The sequence below is a fragment of the Copadichromis virginalis genome, linkage group LG11, assembly GCF_057382275.1.
Source record: "Copadichromis virginalis isolate Kocher_CV1m ecotype Utaka linkage group LG11, C_Virginalis_male_GT1.1, whole genome shotgun sequence".
In the NCBI taxonomy this organism is placed as follows: domain Eukaryota; kingdom Metazoa; phylum Chordata; class Actinopteri; order Cichliformes; family Cichlidae; genus Copadichromis; species Copadichromis virginalis.
Genome location: NC_140628.1, coordinates 2,204,459 through 2,223,318, shown reverse-complemented (window position 1 = coordinate 2,223,318; position 18,860 = coordinate 2,204,459). Strand labels below are relative to the sequence as shown.

At 43.1% G+C, this 18,860-nt stretch overlaps 1 protein-coding gene across 4 annotated transcripts in view; it reads right to left on the bottom strand.

Annotated features, from left to right (window-relative positions):
* Positions 1-14,966, bottom strand: part of grik2 (glutamate receptor, ionotropic, kainate 2) — a 351,880-nt gene extending 336,914 nt beyond the window's left edge. For 2 of the 4 annotated variants that reach the window (XM_085472845.1, XM_085472848.1), the window contains exons 1-2: positions 14,857-14,966; positions 12,073-12,473 (exon numbers count right to left, since the gene is read on the bottom strand). In XM_085472845.1, the coding sequence (XP_085328971.1) occupies positions 12,073-12,187 (115 nt within the window). In that variant the 5' untranslated portion in view covers positions 12,188-12,473; positions 14,857-14,966. Of the gene's footprint in view, positions 1-12,072; positions 12,536-12,707; positions 12,774-14,856 lie in introns of those variants that run through there. The other 2 variants (XM_085472846.1, XM_085472847.1) reach the window with 2 other exon arrangements.
* Between the last annotated feature and the right edge of the window lie 3,894 nt (positions 14,967-18,860).

The window sequence follows — 18,860 nt, the reverse complement described above, 5'->3', positions numbered from 1 at the left end:
CAGGTTCTGCACAAGCTGAGAAAGCAATAATGACATTTCATAGAGATGAGTTGTTTGTTTTTGGTTTTGCACCTAAAAATAGGATGCTAAATTGTGGGAGTGTGTGTCTAAAGAGGGGAGTGATACACAAGAGTGTGAATGACACAGTACAGTTCAAGTTTGCCTGAGCGAGCTCACAGGCTGATGTGTGAAGATGGAACCAAAGACCTGACAACACATAAACTTATTCAACATAACTGACAATCTAACATTTGAACTAGTGTCAGATGATAACATTTGGAATATGTTAACAACGCCATTATGGAACAGTTTATAGGCCAACGGAGCATGGAGAGGTACTTTATCATTAAAAGCACTGCTCACAGCTGACTGTGGACGACACACAGACCGTCTCCACCCACACTGTCCTTAGTGACAGCATTTCATTTTCTACCATCAGTCATCAGGAGAGGGTCACCAGCCAACAAGCAAACGTCTCCCTGCATTACTGCACAGAGTCTATGCTTGCACTCTACAGCTGTGTATTTCTTGTCTTTTAGTAAGGATTGGTTCCTTTTATTTATTTATACAGCCACTGGGAGCGATCACCCTGCCATCACTGCAGCATGACATCCAACAATCAAAACTGAATGCTGTGCAACATACACAAGATACCCTCGTGTCCTCATCGCAGTGTCAGAAAGCAGCTTCTGCTCACTCGTAGTCGGGTTGCTGAGAAATGCAGCCACACATTTAACAGACATATATATATATATATATATATATATATATATATATATATATATATATATACAGCTCTGAGTGAAGGGGCACTTAGTGGTGAAAGGAGTGCAGATGGTAATACATAAACCGCATTTGCACAGCACAGTGTTCATTATGAGCACAAAGGCACTTGAAGGAGAGCAGCAGTGAATTTGAGTCTAAAAATATAAAAGCTCTGTGCTCAGCATTATTGGTTTTGTATAGGTGTACGCTCTCTCATATTGTGGAAGGAGGAGAGGAGTTTGTTATGTCCCATATCTGTCACCTTGAGCACAGACTACAAAATGCAAACAGCGCCCATGATGAAGTAGACTTTTAATAACTAATAGCAGAAAAAGCTGATTTCCCTCTCCCAGGAAGTGAAACAGCTCAGCCCTGAACATGCAATTGTTCCTCAGACACGAGTGCATGAAAAGTATGTTCTTTGAAAAATGTGGTTCCATCACATCAGATGAGTTTCTCTGATTGAGGTCAAAGTAGTTCAGCCAGCATACTTACAAATGAAATGACAGCTTAGCTCTGGCTCACCTTGACTTCTAACACTTCTCATTGAGTTTGCTCAGTACGAGCTAGCAAACACATTCCCAGTAAATATCACCGTGTCTGCGGTCACATGCACACTGAACGCAGCTTCACATTCACTCAAATCACTGCAGTAGTTTAAATATGATTGAAAAGTGATTATAAGATTGTGAACAAAGACAATGAGAGGCTCTTTCCAAACATGACAGCTCCCATTTTTACTGTACAGATTACTCATGCTGATGATTCCACCCACAACCTCTGCTTTCATCTGCTGTGTGTGTGTGTGTGTGTGTGTGTGTGTGTTTGATGATATAGTAATGTTACAGGCAAAGAAACCTGCTACACTGTTAAAACATATTCCTTATTTGTTCCTTATTTGTTCCTTATTTGTTCCTTATTTGTTCCTGACTGCTCAGTTTGATCTCAGTAAGGTCGGCAGTTTGGTACGTAAGTGCATGTCTTAAATAATTAGAATATAAACCTTCACATATTCTACAGTCAATAAATATAAACATGCTAATTCGAGGATTTTCTTTTGTCTTATTTGTAATCTTTGTGAATTCTAGCTGTTTCTGAAATGATTAGAATATTTTTTTAATTGAACCTTTCACATAGACAGTCCCACTGAGACGCAGTGTGTCATTAACAATGACACAACATATTAAAATGACAGACAGCTTTTTCCTAAATCAAAAAATAATTAACAATACAGAAAAGTCCAACTTCTCTGAAGCAGGTAAGTTTGTACAGTCATTGCTGAGTCAGGGCTCTCTCACCATCAGTGCAGCGGGCATGGAGGCGGTCAGCGTGTCACTGCTGAGGTATGACTGAAGCTCTGGACAACATTGGTTCTCTATGGGATTCCAGTCAGGTGAGTTTGTTGGCCACCAAGTGCAGTAACAGGTTTGTGAGCAAAGTAAACAGTAGTAGTTTGGAGGTGCTCTAAAAATGTTAGATGGCTGTTACCTTTGGACCCAAACCATCACACTGCACCTCAAACATCCTGGAAGCTTCTTCCACTACAACCTTGTTTTCCAAATGAGCTGCAAAATTTGCTATCACCGTAAAACAATCTTCACAAAAACTAAATCCTCAGTCCAGGTGAGAAACGTCTTGTGTTTTCAGCATTTCAAACGTGCCTTCGTGTTAGGCCTGTGATAGTTGCAGCCCATTTATGGTGGCTCTTGATGCGACCCCGAGTCCATTTCTTGGAAAACTATCCCAAATACCTGGAAGGACCGTCAAGAATTTTCCTGACAATATCCTCAGGGCTGCACCCTTGTCTCATGCTTGTGTATTTCTTTTCCTACTCCAGCTTTCTATTAATACGCCTCTACAAACAGCCATCTTTGTCAGCTATGACCTTCGGTGGTTTATGCCAATGAATGTCATCTGAACAACTGTCGAGTCAGCAGTCTTCCCCATGATTGCGTCTGTGTGTATACAGTGTGTCCTAAGCAAGCTTGGAATAACTGCTTCTGCCTGCATGCACTAAGATGTGCTTGATAGATAAGACGTCTGACAAAGTCTCTGTTTTATTACTGAATGACCCAGTGTGTGTGAAAAGCCTCCATCAATCAAAAAGATCGTTTTGGTCAACAGGTTTATATGATGTGTCTTCGCTTGCCGGAGGTTTCTTCCTGTTAAAAGGGAGTTTTTCCTTCCCACTGTCGCCAAAGTGCTTGCTCATAGGGGGTCATATGATTGTTGGGTTTTTCTCTGTATCTATGAAGCGCCTTGAGGCGACTTATGTTGTGATTTGGCGCTATATAAATAAAATTGAATTGAATTGAATTGAATTAGCTGTAGGGCGATTACTGTGGCAGATAACTTTAACCCTTGTATGGTGTTCGGGTCTGTGAGACCCGTGTTCAGTTTTTTTCAAAAGAAAAATTAAACAATTAATTATTTTTTCACGTGTAAATGTGTTGTGTCTTTCCACTCACTCCACTTGATTATAACTGATTTATTTATAACATTTTATATAAAAGAAAAACGAGAAGCACATTAATTCATAAATGTGATCTAACAAAGGTAAAGGGAAAAAATTAACCATGTTTGCTGTTCATATGTCTTGTAATTGGGATGAAGTAAACATCTGTTGAGTAATTTAACATAAAATTGTTTGATAGTGTTAATTTGGAAAGCCAAAACTCTAGCGGGTCCACCAGACCCATGAACACTGGCTGAGTAACAAAAATACGAACACCACACAAGGGTTAAGCTAATTAGCTCCTGTTTATCACATGGTTCAAGGTTAGAAACTTGGACAGATAATAACACATAACAGTTTTTATTCCAACGCTAACTTTGTAGATTTGTAGATCTCAGTGCTCTGCCTGTGTGGGTTTACTCTCCGCCTTCGTTCGGCTCCTCTTGTGTTTTTCCGGTTTGACTTTCCTCCTCTGGTCCTTCCTGAATGAACTCACCTGTGCCCTGTTATTCCTTTTCCTGGTGATTCTTTGTTCCCCTCATCTTCCCAAGTCTTCATTTGTGCTCCCTGTGTTTTGGATTTCATTGCTTCTGGATTTTGTCAGTCTTTTGAACTGTCATGCCTCTTTAGTGTGACATGAATATAAAAAGAAGCTTATTATCTGGTGCCAGCCTCTCTTTGAGTTGTTGTATTAAACTAGGCTAACCATGCCTGACTCTCATTTGTGCTGAACACATAGATATGAGATTCATATCGATACTGTCATTTTACTGTTACAGAAAGCAAACATAACATTTTCCTGGAAGGTTGACTAATTCTCAAATGACACTTGAAACAGCATCCTCTGCCTTATGAATTGAATCTTTTTCCCAGTCCTCTGTCTGCCCTGAGTTCTGCTTTGTGCCCCAGAGGGTTTCATCACAATCCCCGCTGAATCTTTAACATGCTCCATGGATTCATATTATAATCACACTCAAACCACAGAGCCTGTTCTGCCAAATACTGTATATAAATGATCCAATCTCCTTTGATGTACAGTAATCCTGTCTGACTAGAGTGCAATTCAAAATCCATAACCTGCCTCATTTTTCAACCTCGACCTTATTTTCTTTCTTTTTTCTTCCATCATCACTATTGATTATGTTCAAGATTTCATCACTTACTTCACCAGCTAGCGTGAAGTAAGTGCTCGAGTAGACTTGAAATATGGCTCCTCAAAATACACACACACACAGCAATAAGACCTGCATCCCCAATGCTTATTTATATATATACCCTGCTGGGGTAATAGGCTGGCCAAAGGAGGAGTTAGAAGCCACTGACATAAAGACAAGAAAGCTCCTTACCATGCATGGAGGGTTTCACCCCAAGTCCAGCACCCTGAGGCTGTACGCTAAGCGGAAGGAAGGGGGCCGGGGACTGGTGAGTGTCAGCACCACAGTCCAGGATGAGACAAGGAACATCCAAGAATACATTGGGAAGATGGCCCCAACTGACCGAGTGCTCAGTGAATACCTCAGGCAGCAGAAACCCAAGAAAGAGGAGGGAGACGAGGAACCATCATGGAAGGACAGGCCCCTGCACGGTATGTACCACCGGCAGATAGAGGAGGTGGCTGATATCCAGAAATCCTACCAGTGGCTGGACAAAGCTGGACTGAAAGACAGCACAGAGGCACTAATCATGGCAGCACAAGAACAAGCTCTGAGTACAAGATCCATAGAGGCTGGGGTCTATCACACCAGGCAAGACCCCAGGTGCAGGCTGTGTAAAGATGCCCCAGAGACAATCCAGCACATAACAGCAGGGTGCAAGATGCTAGCAGGCAAGGCATACATGGAGCGCCATAACCAAGTGGCCGGCATAGTGTACAGGAACATCTGTGCCGAGTATAACCTGGAAGTCCCGAGGTCAAAATGGGAGATGCCCCCAAGGGTGGTGGAGAATGACCGAGCTAAGATCCTGTGGGACTTCCAGATACAGACGGACAAAATGGTGGTGGCTAACCAACCGGACATAGTGGTGGTAGACAAACAGAAGAAGACGGCCGTAGTGATCGATGTAGCGGTTCCGAATGACAGCAATATCAGGAAGAAGGAACACGAGAAGCTGGAGAAATACCAAGGGCTCAGAGAAGAGCTCGAGAAGATGTGGAGGGTGAAGGTAACGGTGGTCCCCGTGGTAATCGGAGCACTAGGTGCGGTGACTCCCAAGCTAGGCGAGTGGCTCCAGCAGATCCCGGGAATAACATCGGAGATCTCTGTCCAGAAGAGCGCAGTCCTGGGAACAGCTAAGATACTGCGCAGGACCCTCAAGCTCCCAGGCCTCTGGTAGAGGACCCGAGCTTGAAGGATAAACCGCCCGCAGGGGCGAGGGGGGAATTTTTTAATATATATATAGCTATATAGATACACACACACAAACATATATATATATATATATATATATATATATATATATATATATATAGATAGATAGATAGATAGATAGATAGATAGATAGATAGATAGATAGATAGATAGATAGATAGATAGATAGATAGATGTATATATATTATCTATCTCTCTCTTCATGTTTGTGTTATATTGGATTTTCTGTATACCAGGTCTGTTGCCTAGGAAATATCGCTGATGTCATCATTTCCATGAAAACACAAGGAGGATACATTGCAGCGTTTTGCTGGCAGTGTTGTGTCTCGTGTGGCGACACAAATTTAGAAAGTGTGACAACACACGCAGTAAACAGTGCAAGCAATCCCAGTGTGGCCGTCCAAACAGTAAAGATGAAAATCATCATAGTCTCTTATATCATATTGTCTCTTTTCTGAGTGTGTGTGTGTGTGTGTGTGTGTGTGTGTGTGTGTGTGTGTGTGTGTGTGTGTGTGTGTGTGTGTAATACTCGACGGCCTTTCTGCCTTTGAGCAATTTTCACGGGATTTTAACTCCACTATGTTTCCTTTTAGGATCTGGGAACTATGGAAGCTCGTTTCCCCGCCTGAGTAAAATACCACTGATAACTTGAAATTTCAGATTAATAATTAGGTATCTTTAAATTTGAAGTTAATAAATTACATTTACATTTCAGTGAAAGTTACAATTCCTGTGTCTAAACACGAATAACCAGAGAACATGTTGCTATGTCATAAACTCCTGGGACTGAGTAGAAGCTTCCTGATCACAATTACTGACATTTTGTTTTGTCATCCAGAATTCAAAATTGTGAGATAAGTATCTCAAAATGCAAATTTCATGACTCAAACTTTTCCGGTGAGGTAGCTGTGCCAGTGAGGAAACTCTGTGAATGAGCTTTTTAACCAGAAGCAGATGGAAAAGATACACAAAAATAAACACGTTTCAGAGGCAGAACCAAGCTCCATCAGGACTCCTCCAGTTACTCACAGCTTTATATGAAATAGTCACAAAAAGTCATCTAGTGTTGCTCTAACTTTCCGTGTTTTTGTCGTATAAATTTGACCTTGTGGTTTGTGTTTGCTCACATTATTATTATTGGACTGCACTTTCATTCATACATGTGACTCTGAAGGTTCTCAGTCATCCAGGTCATCGTAGTCTAAGGAGCTTGTAAAGAAAAGCGTCTGGACTTCTTTAAGTTGCTTGAAGACGTTTCACCTCTCATCCGAGAAGCTTCTTCAGTTCTAAGGTCAAATGGTGGAGAGTCCCAGATATAAACCTAGTGGAAGTTTCCCCCCAAAGAGGGACAATGGACCCTCTGATGATCCTCTACCCTAATCACATGAGCCAAGGCATGAAAATTGGTGTAATCACAATCAGCCGAGGTTTTGGGTGAGCTCAAAGGCTCTTGGCTATTTTAAAGCGCATGGCACAGAAGAGCCACCTCCACGGGACAAGACTCAGCAGTCTATCTGCATCTTAAGGATAAAGGACACTCTTTCGAGGATGCCAACGTTCACATTTTGGACAGAGAGAACAGATGGTTTGAAAGAGGTTTGGTTTACGACACCAACTCTCTGCCATCTATAATCCAGTTTTGAGATCCCTCCCCAGACGCCTTAACGCCCACTCACATCCTGGGCCATCTGACCTCAGGAATTCGCATGATAAGGTGGGGCCAGGTTTCACAATGAACTCACCCGAAACTCTGGCTGATTGGGACCCACACCCAGTTTCACACCTTGGCTCAGGCGATTAGAGGATCATCAGGGGGTCCTTTTGTCCCTCTGTGGGGGGAAACTCCCACTAGGTTTATATCTGGGACTCTCCACCATTTGACCTTAGAACTGAAGAAGCTTCTCGGATGAGAGGTGAAACGTCTTCAAGTAACTTAAAGAAGTCCAGACGCTTTTCTTTCCAAATCCATACATGTGACTCATGTGTTTTGGTAACACATATTTTCACAGACTCTAAATTTAGAAAAACATACGTTGACCACATTTGAAAGATTCACTTTGTAGTTTTATTGAAATGTATATTTATTTTATTATTATTCCAAAAATTGCAGCACTGGTTGTTACATATGATAATAATACATTTGTATTTAAGGCACACTTTTCCAGTCTCACTGACCTCTGACCTCCTCTGATGCTAATGTTAAAAAAAAATCATGTGCGTAAAAAATGAAGTAATAGAGAAATCACACGCTGTCGTTGTTTCACACTTTAGACTCGGCTCACATGATTACATCTCACTACACAAAGCCTGTAAGTCACGGCAAGACACTGAATCACTGACACACAATCAGAGCTACACACACACGTGTTCATGATAAAGACACACAGATGTCAGCACTGAGCTTTATTTGAGTACAGAAAGGAAACATTTATATTTGGACTTGATTGACCCAGGAGTTCTTTTTTTTTTTCTCTCTCTTCCCCCCCCTTCTCACCGTCTCTTCTCCCCTTTGGTTTTCTTTCTTTCTCTCATTCATTCCCCCTGTCCTATTTATTAAAAAAAAAAAAAAAAAAAAAAATGACAAAGGATGAACTGAAGCTCTGCCATCACGTAATGTCGCATACTGCTGTTTCTGATGTCATTTAGAGAAAAAAAAAAAATATATATATATATATATATATATATATATATATTTGGACTTGATTGTTCCTGTGTTTGGCCTCGACACGACCACAGTGGATTTAAACCAAGCAGCTGTTGAACAAAACAGCTGCTTGTTTTGTTCAACAGCTGCTTGGTCTGTTTAGGTCCAGCCTGTCCTGTCCATCGTCTCCATGTCCAAAGGCCATAAAGAGGCTGCTCAGAACGATTGTCCTCTTTTCACTGCTCATCTAACGACACCCTCGGGATCGGGTGTGAAGTCTTTCAGGTTATCACCGTGTAGAGACGACCATATTTCCTTATGTGTGACTCTCTCAGACTCTTTTCACTTCTGTTAACTCTCTTTGTCATCAGACTTTCTCTTCTTCTACCATCTGTTACCACCAGCTCGACAGACTTTATTTGCCGCAGAGTAAATATCGTGGTGGGCCATAAAGAGAGCAGCTCATTTACTGCTCGTGGTCCAAATGTTTGACGTAGTTCCTGGCTGTCTGTGCAGCCTCCATGACTGCCATTCTCCTTTATAGAAACAGGAAGAAATCCCATCCTTCAGCTGAGCATCCAAACACAGTTTAATGCTTTTGGAGTGACATCTGTGATCAGTCATATTCCTGGAAAAACACACCTAACGCTACATTAATTAGCTTGTTTGGTTCTGACACGATATTGCACAGCACACTTTGCTGTACATTACTTTCAAGTATCTTTTGGTTCTCTGCAAATCATTTTATTTGCAATGAGTGAGGCCCAGGCCAGGTCTACTCTTCTGTTCACTTATTGACAGTCAGGCTTGTCGGGGAGTGAGGTCTGGCCCTGACCTGCAGCATTTAGCTTGTATGGCCCATTAAACACTGACCTTCATACTAATGCTCACCAGTGCAGCCAATGCAACATACTCAACACCCATGCTGGAGACATAACAGAGGCACGGTGCAAACTTTACTGTACAGAAATCCAATTTCAACTCGCTTCTTTCAGATTTGAGGATCTTTGTACGACTGATGAAAAATGCTCTATTTTGACAACTTTCTATAGTCGGAGCACCTCTTCGACCTAAACTTCTCTGTTAATGTTGCTTTTTCTAAGTGGTAGAGCCGTCTGCTTTCTAACACCAGCTCGGGAGGTGAACGTATGAAACACAGTGCCCCAGTATTTCTGTGAGGTGCCCCTGAATGTGACTTCTTCCACACACAGGTAATCCAATTTGACCTCACCTGTGTGCATTACATCTCCTCAAAACTCTGGGACATCTCAGCAGAGGCAGCAGGCTGGAGTCAATGTTACACAGATACTAGGTCCCATGTCATCACGGGTCAGTGCTTCCAGCTGATCCGACTCGGGCTTTAGCTTCAATGGGCCGTGGGAAAATTCAGTTACGAGGTTTCTGTCAGCATGTGTCTGTCTTCAAAAGACACACGATCACATTTAAAGTCTCGCTGCGATGTAATGTCTCTGTTCTCTGCTCAGCTGGATAAAAATAATTTTAAGCGTTTAAAAGTTCTGTTTCAAAGGTTTTATAAGAACTCAGTGTTCCTGTAACGTCTGTTTGCTCTCCCAGGAGCCGGGCACACCAGCCGCGGCAGCTTTACTCTATTGGTTTTTTGGGAGTGTATTTCTAACAGTGACGACTCTTAAATGTGCTGAATTGGTTGTGAGCTTCTACTTGCTGTAACTGCTGTTCCAGCTCACATAGGCTGAAGTGTGGAGTAATACCGAGTGTTCAGGAGTTATCTGACCCACCGTGTTCATGAAATCTAGCCTGCTAACATCCCACAAGCTGTACCTGCTTGGGACTGTGTTCCTGCCGTTACCTGTTTTATTTCATCTGCTTGTTTGATATCTTAGTTAGCTCTGTTTTAACCACCAGGTTTCTTCCCGTCTCTATGTACATATACGTGTGCAGCTATGCAGGGCGACTTACAAAGAAGCTGCAAGCAAAGGTGACTGCAATAACAGCATCATCCTCAGAGAGGATCATTTGATGATGATGATTACTGTTAATGCTTTACAGTCACTGTGATTCCAGAATTTTGTCATGTATGGACTTTGGACTTTCACATGTCTTCCTTGCTGTTTGATAATAAGGTGCATTAAACCTGTAACTGTAGTTGAGTTTTTGCAGGGTTAACCTCTCTATTTGGTGAAATCTGACTATATGGGAGGACTAAGGGAAAAACGTCAGTATGCACTGAGCCTTAGGGAATACATGCATGAAAAAAATGCAATTAATGGGCCCCTATAGTTCTACATGTCGTCATCACTGGGCCTGTGTCTTCTGTGACAGTCTCAATATGTCTTGCGACTAACATGACGTCATTCCTGACACAGAGCCTGAAAATTCAAATCTCAAACACAAAACGCAGGGATATGAAGTGTGTCCACTGACAGACGCTGATGAGCTGGACCATGGGGAAGCATGTTTTGCGGTTCGTCAGCAGCATCTTTAACTTTGATTTTGACGGCTGGTTATTTAGTGTGTTTTTTACAAGTTTGCCCACCTATCTGCAAACAGCATGCTTAATATTAATGTACATTTGTGTTGTCCCAGGATAAAGGACTCTAATGGATATTTGATGCAGTGCTTACACTGAATGTTTCAGCAGGTCCATTGCATTCTGTAATGAAAGCTTGATGCCTCCTGAGCACACACAAGTGGCCGGCGGGTGGCAAAAAAGCAACAACCTGTCCCACAGGCCGGTTAATCACAGAGCAGTAAAGGACTGTGGTGCTAATGGGGCATTCTGTGTCCACTCTACATGTGCACTGAATAAGTGTGGGAGGCAGTCAGCGTAATGCAAAGACACACCGACGAGCCCAGAGTCTCCTCGTTCTCTTCACGTGTGTCGTGTAGATCCAACACAGCTCCACCAGCAGAAAATCAATTTGCACTTCATCACTTCCTATTAATGAATTCAAGAAATGTTCACCGTGGCTTTAATTACACAGGATCCTTTTACTATATTTATTTTCAGTGAATAAACGGCGTGATGTTGTTAAGAAGAAGCACGTTTATGTTAAAACACTTTGTGCATTCTGCGTATGTCTGTGTTTGTATGTGGCTTTACGTCTGTTCCTCACCGTGACCTGATGGATGAAATTCAACAAAAAGTTGACCTTTGTTCAATTATTTTCGTCACTATTTTAGCCACACTGTTCGGTGAAATCAGTGGCTTTAAGCTTTTGCAAGCATCGCATTCAAGTCTGTAAATTAGTCAATTCAACTTGTATTTAAAATAATTCGAGAATATAATTTAATGTAATAAAATGATGCAGCTACAAAATCATGGGGGTTGGAAGATGTCCTGCCTGCGTATCATTTAGCATGAATGTGTTAGAAAAACCACACGTGGTTCCTTTGTTGTATTCTAAAGCATCCAGATGTGTTTCTGAGCGTCAGCACGGAGTTAAAGTGTATGAATATTATTCTTTGTATAAAAGAAATAATAAGTGTAATTTCACAAAAATCACCACATCAGTACATCACACCTGAAATCACCTCATAAACACACGGGTGGGATAAGCGCATCACTCCTGTTAACATCTGTGAATGTTTACGCTGGTAATTTTGTTACACACTGCCCACTCCCTTAAACTTGTGGGCCATTCATAAATTCATTCTGTGCAGCAGGTCTGTGCCAACTCTCTGAACACACGACCCTTACGCCAAATTTCTTGGTACTCTGCAAATAACAGTCAGAAGAGCAGAGCAGGGACAGGGAGAAACAGCGAGTCTCCAACAGGTGGGGATGGAGCAACATCATTTATGGGGTGAAAACACAGCAGTGAAACTTTTGAACAGAAGACAGAAAAGAAGCAGCTTACCAAATCTCAGGACATGTGGCATCCCATGTAAAAGCCCCACACAGTGTGTTAGCAGCAGTAGAAGCTTGACGGTGCACCTGAGCCTGGCTTTAAATATCAGGTGGGGGATCTTCATGGTGCTTGTTTGGTGCGCTGGATTTAAATCCCTGGATCGGTATATTCCTCTGTATTGTTTTCTCTTTAACCCAAACGACGTGAATTCAGGCAGCTGTAAGATCAAGGCATGATCTTCACCAGCGGGCTGAGCAGCGGTTTTCCCACATCCATTTGGCAAGAGGGGAAAAATCAGTACGAGTCCAGCTCACTGCGCCAAGAAGAAAAAGACCTCAGCTGAGGAAAAGGATGGTGAATGTGGAGGTGGTGGTGTCGGGGCATCCATGCTAGGCGGGGAAATCCATTTACTGAAAGACAAAGGAAGAGATAGAAGAGGGTGAGAGTTGGGGCTGGGGGGAGGGGTGGGGGGTTACCGAAGTGACAAAGTGAGAGTGAAAGACAGTGAAGCGGTCTGAGCAGCCTCCCCAGTCCGAGCTCCTCCCGCTGCACTGCCGCACAGCATCTGACGTCGAGCGCATAGGATGGACGGGGCTGCTCACACTTCACTCTTGGATCTGTGTCCCCTACCCAAAGTGCCATACCTCCCGCACTCCTTTCCCTGCTGTATCCCCGGCCAGCTTGCCAGCCGCCGCGCTGACGTTTCTCCGGTTCGGCTCAATCTGCGTCGGCCGAACACCGTCGTGCACAGCCCCATAAAAGCCAAGCCATGAATTCGAAATGATCGCCAGTGTTTGATCGAAGTCATTCAAGCACGGACTGCGTGGGCTCCATGTGTGAAGCAAAGCTGTCACTGTAACTCAGCGTGATGAATAGGCTGCGCTCGGCGCGCCGGTGTTTCAGCACTCGACTTCTGTCTTTGGAATTACTTTTCCTTTTTTGAAATTCATTCTTCTCAGACCGAGACTGGGCAACCTGTTAGACACAAGCCTCGATATCAAATTTACATTTCACGTGTTTCGTGCCTGACTCTGGAGGCACTGTCGTTTTATAGCAGCACAGAATTATTGAAGGTGAAGTCCGTGTGACTGGAACGCTCTCTATTCGGATGGCATTTAGAAATGAAACAATATACTCAGCTAACATTTTAACAACAGTCACAGGATTTTTAGGCAAAAAAGCCCCAAAAAACTAAATGTATTTGTTTCTAAATTTTCAGTTAGAATTTCAGTCATCATATTAATGTGCTGCATAATTTCCGAAATTTATAGATTATAAACGCAGACGCGGCGAAGGTGTACGGAAGTGGGGATAATTTAAAATGCATTAAATAAAAATATATTCGCTCCAATCCCAGCTGCCAACTACTGAAAATACAAGGTAAATAAGGTAATGATGACGGAGTGCTAACACGGACTTTCTCCGTGGGCTTTAACGTTTAGGCCACGGACTTTAGTCTGGCTTTGAGTTTTCCAGACACCGCCTGTGTTTCACATCCAGCTTTTCATTGCGGCTATTTCAGCACCTGAACAGAGAATGTGTGTTAAAGCAGGAGATACTCCGAGTGTGTTTCAGCACCACGAACAGAGGCTTGATTTCACCGAGGCTTCAGCAGGAGATCACTGGCTTTCACATATGCTCCCGTTATGATGCCAGCTTCCTCTGCTCGCTTGCCTCCTTAATTAGCAGAGATGTTCTGTTTGGACTGATGATCCATAGTTTGGGTCAGGGTTATCCTGTTACTCCTAAGCGTCTGATTCCATATTTGCAATCATTTTTTGTAGGCAACACAGAAAACTACTGCTGTGCCCGCCATTTATAGACATGCAGGTGGGTGTGCAGAAGGTAAATGTAAAACGATTCTGGTGAATATTGTGTGAGGGCCATTACACCTCACCTGTCACACCAAATAACTGATATTACTGCTGTATTACTATTGGCTGTGATTGTAACGTTGTTTGTCATTTCATCCTCAGATTTCACAGGACGTTACTATGTTTGCTAAATCAAAAGGAAATTACAACCTCGAGTTAAAAGCTGGACACAAAGGTCGGGAGAAAAACAAGAGGCAGCTTTACAAGCTAATGTAGAGAAGTGCTGGACTGTACAGGTAAAAATGACCTCACACTTGGCACCAGCACACAGACTCATCCGGATCTCTCCTATTTTCACAGACAGACTTACAGGTCAACAAATGTCCCTTTGTGCATTTGGAAAGGGCGTAAAGAGCGCATGAGAGGAGCCTCTCCACCGGCAGCACTGCCCGATGATAAAGTTGATTTACAGCTAATGCGCTTGTGGACTGTGGGTTTCAAATGTGCGGCTCATCTCCTGAGTTTCCATCAAACCGCGCGAACTAGAGACGTTATTTACGGATCATTCATAAAGTGGATCATGGTGGAAATTTAACGACCCTTGTAATGTCTTACGAGCCCACAGCAGTAAGAGCACCAGGCCGAGAACGAGGAGAAAGAGGAGGAGGTAGTCGTAAGGTGACAAGCGTCTCTACACAGAGGTCGTGCATAAACATGGGAGGTCACTTTCCTTCAGAGTTTCTGAAGCACAAATCCGAGCCGTGTTTGAGACATGGACATCGTTCTTTCTAAAGGTGTCTGGATAAAGTGCACGGACCAACTTCAAACCGCGCCTGAGGCGTCAGCGGCGGAGGTTGGAAAACGACGCGAAAAAGCTTCTACCTGGGTCTGATCTGTTTCCACACGACCTGACCTGTTCCTGAACAAATCCAGAGGATCGTGAAATAAGTGTAAAGTTTGGAGAAAAAAGCGTGCCTACCTCAGACAGAGCGTGAGCAGAGAAGAGTCATCAAAGCAGCACAAAGAAGTTGATTTGTTTCTGTGGAAGAACCGTGTCGCTTCCCCCGCGCTCTCATCTGGTAGCGCTGAGCTCCGGCCGTGGGGGAGACACGCCTCCTGTCGGACGGCAGGACGCACTGCTTAAAGCAACAGGGGGACGCTCCGGACTGAAGGCTCACCGTCTGCAGCTTCCCCCAGCGGGGCGACTGTCAGCTCAGACTGAGGCTCCAATCCTTTAGATGCCTACACCTTACAGTTTGGGGTTGTGGCAGTGACCACAGGACATACCGGCTCGGTAAGCCTGATCCCGTAGATTGCTTATATGCCACGAGGCTGAATAAATGCGCATCACAATGGGATGGAGATTGCCTTCATTAAGTACTAAGAGCTACTTTGTCTTTATTCTCCCGCAGGTATCATTTCATGCAGCAGTGTGCAGTTGAATCTCAAACTGTGACAGTGAGGTTTCCAAAGGAATTTAAAGAAGGGATTTTCTATCGCGGGGCCTCGCTGCTGCAGAGCCCCGTGTTTAGTGGATTAATACTGAGCTTGGTGGACCCAGCGCAGCTGGCTGCTTCAGTCCGGTCACATATTTGCGCTTCAAATGTGCACTGCGTGTGGAAAATACTTACTCCGTAAATTACATTTTATCGTAAAAAAAAAAAATCAGTGTTTGGTGGTTAAAAAAGTAGAAGTTTCCTAAATTAACTGCTAAGAGTACCATATGGTTTTTGTAGAACTTAATGCAAGAGAGGACACAATTAATTTTGCATTTGTGTTTCATGTTTACTATTTATTCCTTGTGGAAAGAACACAATGAAGCCTCCTATCAGTTCTATAAACTGAAGGCAGAGGGTCGTTTTTTATTACCTTACATTAAATATACCAATTATACTGCAGTGCTGAGAGTAACAGTGATGGGAAACCTTTTTAGATTTTCCATATAACAGCACTAAAAATGTGACAGTCATTATGAAAACATTTTGTCAGCAGCAAGATTCCCCATCAACACTGTCAGAATTCACTGGCTTCAGGAATGCACCAACTTACCTGTTTAATAACCAAAAATATTAGTTTAAAATAATTAAACCAACTGTGAAAATACAAAACAATGAATAAATGTACACACAGATAAAATAAAATATCCAACTTACTATGAAAGTAAAAATGTGAAACTTTTTAATAAAAATTCTGGAAGAAACAAAACAGAATGTACAACATGTTTAAATTAAGTAAAGAATAAAAATGATTTTCATTGTTGTTGTTAAAGCAGATTAACATTTCTGCACCAAGAAGGTACTGAGCACATGGACATGATGCTAGCATCACATCATCTTTGCGTTGACTCGTTAGAGAGACGCTGCACACCGTGAAGCCTCATCACCAAAGCACCCTCACATTCTCAGCTTTGTATTGTAACACAAGCTGACTGTCTCACACATACGACCCACTCATGTTTGTTTTACACATCACTGCTGCCTGCTGTGATGTGTTTCTGATGTTTTTAATGTGTCATTTTGGTCACAATTGTGAAAGCTGTTTCTTAAAAATAAATGTCAAAATGGTCAAATGAATACAAAAGTACTGAAGTCCTTGAAAATCCTTGGAATGAAAAAGCAATGTGCAAACAACCTGGGCCTGAATTCCCCTTTAAACCAAAAACAGCGAAACGAGTCGCTTAGACGATCCAACTACTCAAAAGAACATAAATAAAAGAGGCAGAGGACTAAAATATAGCTCGCCAGGGCTGAGCTTCATGCTTCAACTGAGTCAAATAAAGAAATCCAATCTGCAGACTAGAGGGGTGATTATGATCATGGATGTAAACTGTTAGTGGACTCAGATGCTTTTGAATGTTGAGAGAACTATGAAGAGCTTAGAAGTCATCCACTAAATTAAATGTCTGTGGATCTCGCTGTGAGTTTGAATTTTACTCAGAACAATATTCAGTCATTTATGGGAATCCAAAGATGCAAAAATGTAAATAATTCCCACCGAGAGCTGTTGAATAATCCACAGAAGCGCTAACAAAGTGTGTGGATTACCTGAATGATACTGTAGCATCAACTCCGTCCTTCTTGAAAGAAAGAAAAAGATTCACTAACCTGCGTGGAAGGTTACATTGTAGACAATCCCACAATACTCGTATCCATGGAAGAGTCTATGATTGCATCCCAAATGAAACAGCTTTATATCTTTCCCAACAACACCCCAACAAATTACTCAAATTTTTACAAATGCTCACTGTAGTTTTACCAGATAATTATCTCAGGTCAGCTACTTTGTACAGGTTAAGGGGAGCAGCTGCTACAACACATGTATCCCTGATTGTGGCACAGTGGGAGGAAGAGACAATCCACAGCACTAATGTGAACTGGCTCAGATCAAAGAGAAAGATGTAGAAATGACATGTGACTTAAACACTGTAAGTATTTTAGATGTAGCCATCGTTAAACAGAAACCATTTCTCTATGGAAATCGGTGGAAAGTAACTCTTGTCTACAGCAACACCATGGAAAACATGGCAGGGTGAGCAATTTACACGCCTTAGGAGGAACAGTGTGGCAAAGGAGAGGAAATCAAGATCCAAAGAAAGAAAGAACCATCCCTCCATCATCGACAGAGCATCAACATGCTCTAAAATCCCAACTGCCACAAAGAAAGAATGACTTTCATCGCTGAGTTTAACCATTGCAATCAGAAACATAACTGGCACTGGCACATCTTAAAAGGAGAGCCATCTCCCCCTCTGTCATTTTGAGAGCTCATTTATCCTTTCACTCAAACAGTCCTGTCGTGACAGAGTTTGTTTCCTGGTTCGGGGCAGTGCTAAGGGTGTCTGACTGGCACAGCTGCCAGTTGTGTCTCCTATTTTACAGTAGTGCCCTGGGGCAGATGTGTGTGATGTAACAACCCTTATTATGGCATAGCACCTCTACGGGGTGTCGTCATATTACTGTAGTAGTTGGAGTCTCCTACAGTGAGGGCGGGGGCAGCCATTACAGTCCAGCACGCTGCTCTCCGTGCATCTGTTTTAGAGAGACCTCACCACTGTAACGGGCTGGCAGCAGGAACCACCTAACCCTGGAACATGTTTGTATGAATGCGTAGAGCTGTGGAGACCTTGCTGTGTGATCTTATGGTCTTCAGTTAATGCCAAATAAAAGTCTGTTGTTCTAACTGACTGGCCTCCAAGTTGCCCAGCTAACGTCCACGCTGCATGCCTGCGGGACCTGCTAGCCGCTCCTTCCTTGCCAGACCGCCGTGGTGATTGGAGATGGCAGCAGGAAGCTGCAACAGCAACCTGAAGCTAACGTGTCAGTGTTGCACAAAGCAGCTCAGTGCAAAATCTTTGTGAAACCACGATGAATCATGTAATGATCTGGAAGTGCTGTTTCGTCTGTTTATGTCACGGCGTTTCGACAATGGCAGACATTTACACTGGCCTCCAGGTAGCCTCAACACTAGGACGTCGGCCCCGTCCCATGAGGCTGTTGCAAGCGATGCACAGATTGCAGCAGAGCTGGCCACAATGGACTGGGAGGGGGTAGCAGTGCAGCAACAGTAGCTTGAGATGCATCTCCCTGGAGGACATCCTCACTGCTTCTGTGACTCTTGTATGGGGAGAGAAGATCGGCTATTAGCCTTCACCCAGGAGCCCAATGACACACCAGCTAGGAGGCTGCAGTCAGGGACATCTGAGTGAGAGATGCACATGATAGTTCAGGGGGTCCTGGAGAAGTTCAGGGTGCACTCATGATAGTTAGGGTCATGTGGAGTCTGTGCCACGATGATGGAAGCAGTCTTGTGATGACACAATAGCTTGGCCTCAACCAAGTGTTAAAAATTGATGGTCACATGGTGTGCACTGATGCAGTACAGTCATAGCATTATGTGACAATGAGGCGTGACACCTGCACTGGAGAAGACACCCTGGTGTGGGTGAAAGGCAGAGATGAGATGGACCCAGGGTCCTATAGATTA